At 33.1% G+C, this 9,041-nt stretch overlaps 1 protein-coding gene across 2 annotated transcripts; it reads right to left on the bottom strand.

The window, feature by feature from the left end:
- Window positions 1-4,146: 4,146 nt before the first annotated feature.
- LOC105774014 (uncharacterized) lies at window positions 4,147-8,804 on the bottom strand. Of its 2 annotated transcripts, none has more exons than XM_012596305.2 (12): window positions 8,416-8,804; window positions 8,253-8,337; window positions 7,750-7,880; window positions 7,546-7,648; window positions 7,385-7,399; window positions 6,690-6,835; window positions 6,356-6,551; window positions 6,035-6,109; window positions 5,724-5,840; window positions 5,005-5,049; window positions 4,669-4,767; window positions 4,147-4,575 (listed from the first exon to the last, which is right to left on the bottom strand). In XM_012596305.2, the coding sequence occupies exons 1-12, from the start codon at window positions 8,703-8,705 to the stop codon at window positions 4,555-4,557; spliced, it is 1,323 nt and encodes a 440-aa protein (XP_012451759.1). In that variant the 5' UTR covers window positions 8,706-8,804; the 3' UTR covers window positions 4,147-4,554. The 2 variants fall into 2 exon arrangements, with proteins under 2 accessions (XP_012451759.1, XP_012451758.1); XM_012596304.2 differs by having other exon boundaries at window positions 6,356-6,557; window positions 8,416-8,803.
- Window positions 8,805-9,041: the final 237 nt, after the last annotated feature.

Genomic DNA, 9,041 nt, shown 5'->3' with positions numbered 1-9,041 from the left:
ATTGGTATAAAAATTTGAGGTTAAATGTGGAAGTTATGTTAGTCTCGATTTTAGGGACTAAATTGAATAAAATGCAAAAGTTGATATAATTAGCAATTGAATGTGAAATTGTTTGTGTGTTGATGAAATGTGTTGTTTGTTTTAGTCTATAGCTAACGTCAACCCGGATTCTTCAAAAAAGAAAGGAAAAGACAAATTCGTCGACGAATAGCTCGGAGTTCACGGTTTATGTTTATATAATCCAAACTAATTATAAATTAATGCATATTGATTTGTTCCTTCATAGTAAGAATGTGAGGTGAGAATTCTTGTTCACTTGGTATGATTTGAATCATTTAATGATTATGAGGATTGAAATGAATATGTTTGATAAAATGTGTGTAATTTTACTAATTATGAAATTTGACTATGAATTGGGATAATCATGGCTACTATATATGTTGAATAAATGTTTACTTGATTGAAATAATTGTTAAATTGAGATATTGGTTGGTATTAGATTATGAAATGAAAACCCTATTAACTGTTTGGGTAGAGTCGGATATAGTTGGCATGCCATAGGATAGGAAGAGTTCAAGGATTTCTTCGACTACGAGTCGATGAGGCACTGGGTGCCAATTTTCTTCGGTTTAACTGATGAAACACTGGATGTCAATCTATTTGGTAGCACTAAGCGCAACTATTTACTTCGGATTTATCTGATAAGGCACTAGATGCCAAACTAGTGTGTTGGTTGGATCTGTGTATCCGTTCGAGTCCGAGTCATGTTAATAGGGATATAAAGAATGAAATGGTTATATGATTTTGATATGGCAAAAAGAACAACAAATGAAAATGAAACATGAATTGTTGATTGAATTGGGAACATTAATATGTTATGATCCATGAAATCATGAAAATTGGATTTTTGAGATGAAATGTATCTTACATGAGTTATATGATTATTAACTTGCAAAATGTGATAGTCTTAATTTGATATAAGAGAAATAAAATGGTTTTGAGTACATGATTATGTGAAATAGCATATTTGGCTTGATGGTTTGCATGTTATTTTTCATTTTTAGTTTATGCTCCTTTATGTTTCATATTATACTTATTGTTCGGATTATAGAAATACCACTAAGTTATACTTGGAGTACGTTTTCATTGTCCATGCACAGGTTTGGTACTATTCGATTCGTACGTTGATTCATCATTCAACGATAATCTTGAACTCAAGTGTTGGTGATGCTCTTATTTTGGTTTTGGCATATACCTAGGAAGTCTTGTGTTTGAAATGTTGATTTTGTGGTTAATGGTATTTTGAATCTTGTTGGCTTTGTAGGTTATGTAAATATGTATAAGATAATGGCAATGGTTACTTTGTTAATAGCTTGATGGTTGCTTTGGTTATTTGTTAAATGTTTTCATGTTGAAATGGTTATATTATGTTTGATATGTTTTGATATATACATTGAGTTGAAACATGAAGTTGTTTTAAAGGCTAGTTGTGCATAAGTAGGTGATTGAGAAGACTTCATAGAATGTTAATGATTGGTATGTTTGAGCATTTTCATTTTGCATGGCATGTGTTGACATGATTTGGTGTGTTTTGAGATGGGTATTTATAGGTGCAAATGGTATGGCTAAGTAACAAAGTAATGGTAGATGAAATGACTTGATTTTGAAGTTATTTTAGGTGCACACGGCCTGGGACACAGTCTACCACATGGTCGTGTGTCCCATAGGGTCACCCCACACGGCCATGTGGCCTATTTAATTTTGGTACAGGTTTGTCCACACGGTCTCAGGGGGTTACACGGTCTGACGACACAACCATGTGACCCTATATTTGAATCGTACACGACCATGTTCTCGAGCCACACAGGCTAAGCTTTGTCACACGGCCTGGCGACACGGCTGGATGACCCCAATTTTACACAGCATCAAGTTGTTATACGGTTTACTCACACGGCCATGTGACCCATCCACACGGCCTCAACCCTTCCACACAACCTTAGGACATGGCCATGTGTCCCCTATTTTCATATTTTTCTTATCTTTTTAAATTTGTTTCAAATTAGTTCAAATTGATCCATATATAACTTGTAATTGTAATTGTGATTGTGATTGTGATTTTATATTTAAAAAATTTATTACCCATGTTTTCCAATTTAGTCAAATAATCTACACAATTAAATCATTTCCAACATGTGTTTAAATATTTTTATGAACTAGTGAGATAATAATAATAAATAATAATAAATTATGTTAAAGTATTGACCTTGACCCTATGAACGAGGAAAATAAAAAAAAAGAAGGATGAAAGACTTGAAAGAGGTCTTATTCGGCTTCTCTGGACACCATAGAATTCACCTACCTCAACCACGCACCTTGAATCATGCTCTATTACTACTATTAATTGGCATTTGCCTGTTAGGTGGAATGTAATACAAATATAGTGGGCAGTAGTAGGCCACGAAGGCATAATAAACTGATATTAAAACCCTAATTCAATTGAAGTTGAATGACAGCCACAAACAACTCAGCTTATTATGCCTTTGTGATATTTTTGTTTAAGTTTCCCTAGGGTTACTACATTATCATCTACTTCAGATTAATTTTAATATTTAGTTTGGTTTTAATGTTTAATTTAAAAATAATATTTGATACATAAATCTTATGCACAATTATTGAATAATGATATAACACATTATCATTAAATTAAATAAAAATAAAAAGACTTGTAAATAAATGTTAATAATTTTATTTAAATATAATTAAACATTAATCATAATTATTATAAATAAATATTTATAATTAATTATTATTTAATTATTTTAAAGTAATGTTATTAATATTTATTTATAAGCTCTCATTATTTTGTATTTTATTTAATGACAAGGTATCATCGATGATAAATAAGACTTATGCACCCTTAATTTTATATCTGAGTTTTTTTTTTCTTACAATTTTTTACAAGTAAAAATGTCCATCCTTAATTGTGCATTCCTAGTATATGTCTCGGGTTTTCAACGCTCCACCAAAGCATATATGAAGTCCTGGTTCAAATCAAAATCCTCAATCTTAAATGCATTTGTCGTGTTTCCAACTCCCATTTAGATGATCCCATTTGTCGTGTTTTAAGTACACTATCGTATGCCTACTCAAGTTTATTTATATAAACAAATTTAATTATTAACGGCCATCTAAATTATTATCAACAAATTCACAATGTTATAAAAATATTTTATTATACCCTTTGAGCATTATACAAGAAAGTGTGATTGGAAACAGTTGGAGAACATAATAATGATGCCGCTATTTTTATAATATGTAATAATGTATTAAATTTGGAGTATTTATATTAAATTAAATTAAACTTAATTCTAATTTAACATTTTAAACTTAAAAAAAAAAAAAAAACCTTACCTTGTACAAAATGAGAAAAAAGCTTGGGGGGTTTATGTGGGAATCCAAGTCAACAAGTCTGCTCCGGTTTGACAATACCAAGTCAGAGCCTGAAAATCGGTCTTCAGCCTTTTCAGTCTGATCCAATTGGACTCAACAGGCCACGGGCCGTTTTAATTCCCAATGGTCTGGAAATCGGTCTGATTGGCACGATATTGGCCTGCAAAAGTCCGCTTTTTTTTCACCCAACTTGACATGATTGAGACGGACCTTCAAATATTTTAGGGGTAAAGAAGCAAGTTATCATACATTTTCTTTTTCCTAGCTTTTCGTCCAAACTAACAAGTTTCCTGCTCTTTCAAGCTGAAATCGATTCTTTCAAATCGATTTTTGCTGACAAAATTAAAATTTATTGTACTTTGAAATTTTTTTATTTTTCAAATATTAATGTGATAAAAAAACTTTTAATTTATTGTCAAGACTCATATTTATAGGCATGAAAAGGCATACTTGATGATTAATAAAATGCAATAATTATTAATGTCAATTGAATTAAGACTCAATTGACCTGAGCATTATTGTCAATGCAAGAAAATGTGTATTCAAATACATTAAAATGCATTTTCCTCTTATTTAGAAATTAGAAAAGACTAAGTAATTTTAGGCATTGTTGAAAAAATATATATAATCAGAACCTATAATGAGACTATTCAAAACAAAAATCTTATTATAGAATGAAACTTAAGATTTTCCCAATTTCAGTTTAGTAATGTCAGAAAAATATTGCAATAATCACTTTAAAAACACAACTTTTGTTTACCTACAAGCAGTTCGACTTTCAAGTTAAACAAGTACAACATTGTAGTGTAAATATATCTTTAATTATATGTGATGACAAAAGGAAAACATTGAAGAGTTCATCATCTAAGTTCTAACACATGAGGCAGCTCAGCATTTGAACCTCGAACAGATCAAAACAGGCATATGTGAGGGAGGACAGCCATCCACTCTTTGCAACAATTGCAATTTGAACATAGGCAACAGTCACAACAAATTAGCTTGCTGCTCATGCCAATGACACTTACACATCGAAGCATCTTTTGCTTGGTCGGTTGAGAGATGATTCCTTCAGCAAGCCGAAACAATCGGTAACTATTTGATATATCAATCTGACTCCACAAAGATCTGCAATGCAGTGAAAAGATGCATCAGAGCTTATATTTATCGATTGAAGATGGCAAGTAAACATGTTTTAAAATCTGCGCATATGAAAACAACCTCCACATCTGGCAATGGGTCATACGTTTTCTTCTCTGTTGTGTCAGACACTGTAATTCCAGTTATTCTCTGGACTCCAAGTTTAGTTGCAATCAGGCTCTGCACATGTAAAACCCGTAAATTACAAATGAAGCAAAAACATCGACATAAATACAACTTATGTCCAAGTAGTTGCTGAACAGAAATCCAACTGGGCCCTCGACAATTTATTAATAAGTATCAAACAAGGCAATATCTTCCATTTGGAAATAAATGATTGCATGTTGAAGTCCAGACCGAAGCCACAACTAAAACAGCCAGATTGAAAATAAAATGGTCTGGAAATTTTCTACATACCAGATGGAAATCAGTGGAACCGAATGCTTCCACCTGTGGTAATACCTGTACACAAGTGTAAAATCTGTATCAACAATTGCTTTAAATCATAATTTTTATATGCTACGCTAAACAGAAAAAGCATACTACAAATCTTTATTTATGTCACTGAAGTAATAATAAACTTATTCCAAGCAATTAATCTGAGTTATGCTTGAGGTATTCAACTACTTCATAACCATAAGAAGCACCTCACTTGGGAAAAAAACAAAAAAAAAACTGTGATATCTAAGAAAAGAACCACTATATTTTGTGTGTTGATCGGTCAAGTGATCCTCAGTTACCATGACATAATTAGACAGACTGAATTCCTATTACACCTTTAGTTTTAATACACCAATCTCACCAAACTGACCAGATCATTTTAGATGCCACCAAACACATGTTTCTCTTCATCAAGAAGCTCTAAGAATGAAGAGTTTAAAAAAATAAAAAACATGCCAACTATTCATGAATACATTTGGTGGTGTGGCATATCACTTTAGCAACCACCTAACACAAATCTCCTTTCATGAAGAAGTTCTAAGAATATAACTTCAAGACCATTTCTCACTTATCATCACTGTCTACCTCTCTCGATATAGGAAAGCTTTAGGTATACATGCTTCCAAAATATGTAATAATAGTTTAGGAGAAAATAGCTAAAATAAGTAATGTTGGAAGTCAATTAAATCAATTACCATAGTCTGAAGCCCATTAATCATAACTTTCTTCTCCTCATGTGCGCTATTTTGTGATAGCCGGACCTCAAATGGGCCCAACTCTCTGTCTGTATGGTTAGTGAGATTTAGATGTACCTGCAAGTGGTCATTAAGTCAATTAACTGATTCAAAGACTATTTGAAAATGAAGTTGAAGACTTAGAAGAAAAGAGAGAATCCTTAGGCAGAAAAAAACATAACAGCAGCGATCTTAAGTTCTCCTTAGGAAGAAAAGTGTTTCTTTAAAAAAAATTGCCATAATTTGAAACAAAATGCATAGGTAAAACATACCAAAAAGGACTTATCCAAATTGATTAGAGATGGAATCTCCAGAATTTGCAACTCAATCTCTTTGCGACTGATTGGCTGAAAAAGAGGAAATGCCATCAGAATGAGTTTGATAGTTCTTCTTTAATTTTTTGTATTGAAAGTTATACAGATTTCAAACTCGCAAAATAAATAGAACATAGAGAATTCAACGGTGTTTTTCTTTTCCTTTTCCTAAAAAGGAAAAAGAATGAAAAATAATTATTTGCTTCAGTATAGTAGTATAGATTTCACAAAAGTGAACACGAAACTTATTCTTCTAAAATTATAATTGTTTTAACTTACAGTGCCTAGAATTTGCTGTGTTTGCAAGCGACCAGGTTCACCCAGATTTGTACGCCATGTTATCTGAAGTTTACCAAGAATATTAGTCCCCTCTACCTTCATTTGTGCAGAATCAGGTGAAGCCAATTTCAGTTGATAAAGGTAATTGTGAATTCCCCCACCAGATCTGATAAGAATAGGTGGCTTAAATATTTCTCTGCCACTAAATGATAAACAGTTTTAGTCAAATTATCAAAAAGGTAATCAGAATTCATAACTCAAAGCATTGTTTGGACAAGATTCTAACAGAAAAGCAATCAAAATCATACATCCATGTGATATGCCCACTACTTACCCAGTTGATGAATTATCTGCAGGATGGAGTTCATCAGCTTTTAGTACTGTAGCACTCCAATGAGGAGCTGGTTCAAACTCAACTTGGTCCATATAAAGGTTTGATTTTGTATGATTCTCTATGCAAGCTTCTAAATAGGTAGTTTCCTGAGATAGAAAAATTCAGCTATTACAGAAGGACAAAACCCAAGTTGATTTACAACTTCTACAACTAGCAATGCAGACGTAAACAAAGGTTAAGACAAAGGTGCTGGTATTGGCAGCACTTGTCAAAGATCAACAACTATAAAACCAAATGAAGCACTCCAATCATCAGATGGTAGCTTTACATATTGCAGAAACCAAGTTGCGACAGAAAAAACACACATCTGACTTGGCTTTTAATGCTCCAAATGAGGAAAAACAAAAGAAAACGAAAACAACAGGAGGAAACTCAGAGGCTAAGGTGCATAATGAAGGGTAGCCTATGCCTTGCCCTCCCCTCGAACAATCCTCAGTGAAGGAGCGATAAAATACTCAGGTTGTAGGAATTTATTTATATCAATTTCATTTACAAATCACTTGCAATTTATTTATTCCATGCCATTTTAGCCCTTTCATTTCTATAGTTTGCATTAAGTAAAAAGAATCTACTAATAGCAGCGTGATTATCTAGGCTTTATAAACTTACATCAGAGAACTCAAGTCTCAACCTACCTTGACAGTGCGGACCTGCACAACAGGGATAGAAAAGAAATTACAATTTTGAATGGGAAAAAGTCAAAGTTAAAACTAAGAAACAGTCTCAAAGAACGGCAACAAATGCCAGCATGCACATTAGATTTAACTTATTTCTCTCTTGAGGCATGGGACAGTACCTTTGTCCTAACTGATAAAGGGTTCGCAACAACGAACTTGAAAAACTGTGGAAGATATTTTCTTTCTCCATCATTATCATTGTACAATGCAGTGCAAACCAGCCTGAATTTTGTCGCGCAACAAATAAAGACCAAGTTAGAGGAAATATAATTAAAGAATTAAAGAATTACAGGAAATATAAAAACCAACCAGCTGCTACATACGTATGAGCTCCAAGTTCCTTGACATCATGTTCCACAATGAAATCATATCGTCCGCCTGCACGTACAGATTCAACAGGTGATTTTGATGTATCCAACAGGAGGATCCTCTGCCTCTCCGTTTGAATTTCAGCCTACAACCAAACAAAGACTTCTCAACATACGTAAAAGTTTGTATGAACACCCAGGCAAAACCTCAGTTAGCCACTTTTCTCAACATACGTGAAAATAAGTAAATAAATTAAAAAGAACAGTGAAAAAAAGGGATTTCCGATACTCAAACAAGCTTAAGAAGAAGCACATGATCTAACCCTTTTCAATTTTTCATGCTAGTAATACAAAAGCTTAATCAAACTCGATCAAAGAGGGGACAAAATGTCAATTTTAAAATTCAAATTAAAATTCCCTTTAGTTTCAAAGACATTATCAATGCAGCAGATAAACAATTGAAATCAGCTAAAAATTGCGGCAACTTCATCAAAAAGTAACAAATTAAACAAACTGACCTTAATAATAATGTCCCTGACTTCAAAATTAGAGTTATTATTGATGCTAATATAGCTGCAGAATGTCTCTCCCAAATAAATCGCCCTACATTAATTTAATCAACACTAATAAATAAGAAATTAAAGAACTTAAAAGAAAAGGAAAAGAGGGATGTAGTGAGACCCGAAGGATTGAGGGAGGAGGAGGAGGCCAGAGAAGCCCATAGCATCAGATGGATGGTGGAGGAGGAATCGGTTGCCGTAAGTCAGATCGGAGGAGTCCATTGACTTAGTGAGTTGGGAAGATAAGAGCGGAGGAAGGTTAGCGGCAGCGAGTGGGTCGTCAAAGATGTCTTCACCGACGAAGAGATCGGCGGGGTCAAGGCGGAAGGGAGGTTCGACGTGGAAAGAAGGCTTGCAAAGCCGCATCACCCTGAAGGCAAGGGAGTGGGTTCCTTGTTGAGTTGTGCTCATGGCTTGAAACGATTTCAGAATTCAAGCTTTCTACTCTTCTTCTCTTCTGCTAGATCGAGGCTTTGAGAGACTGTCAGTGAGAGGGTAAGAAATGAAGTAATGAAATGAGTTGGGCTTAAATGACAATTTTGACCAGTTTTTTTTTTCTGTAAAAATTTAAATGTAATTTCATTTTTTCTGTAAAAATTTAAATGTAATTTCATTTATATTTTTATATAAGAATTAAATATATTATTATTATTGAAATAATATATTGATTAAATTTTATTTTTTTGTTAAATTAGCCAAATATGCCAATTTTTTTTAATTAGGGGTTTATACTATTTTTAAAAAAAA

This window comes from Gossypium raimondii, chromosome 6 (assembly GCF_025698545.1).
Source record: "Gossypium raimondii isolate GPD5lz chromosome 6, ASM2569854v1, whole genome shotgun sequence".
Lineage (NCBI taxonomy): Eukaryota > Viridiplantae > Streptophyta > Magnoliopsida > Malvales > Malvaceae > Gossypium > Gossypium raimondii.
The sequence above is the reverse complement of the archived record's forward strand: the minus strand, read 5'-3'. Positions and strand labels throughout refer to the sequence as shown.

Bases quoted from the DNA above. Each gene is read 5' to 3' on its own strand.
- LOC105774014 (XM_012596304.2), bottom strand. From the start codon at position 8,705: ATGAGCACAACTCAACAAGGAACCCACTCCCTTGCCTTCAGGGTGATG. The intron at 6,558-6,689 runs GTAAGTAGTGGG...TTTATCATTTAG, and splicing joins GCAGATAATTCATCAACTGG to TGGCAGAGAAATATTTAAGC. The intron at 5,841-6,034 runs GTATGTTTTACC...GACCACTTGCAG, and splicing joins ATTTGGATAAGTCCTTTTTG to GTACATCTAAATCTCACTAA.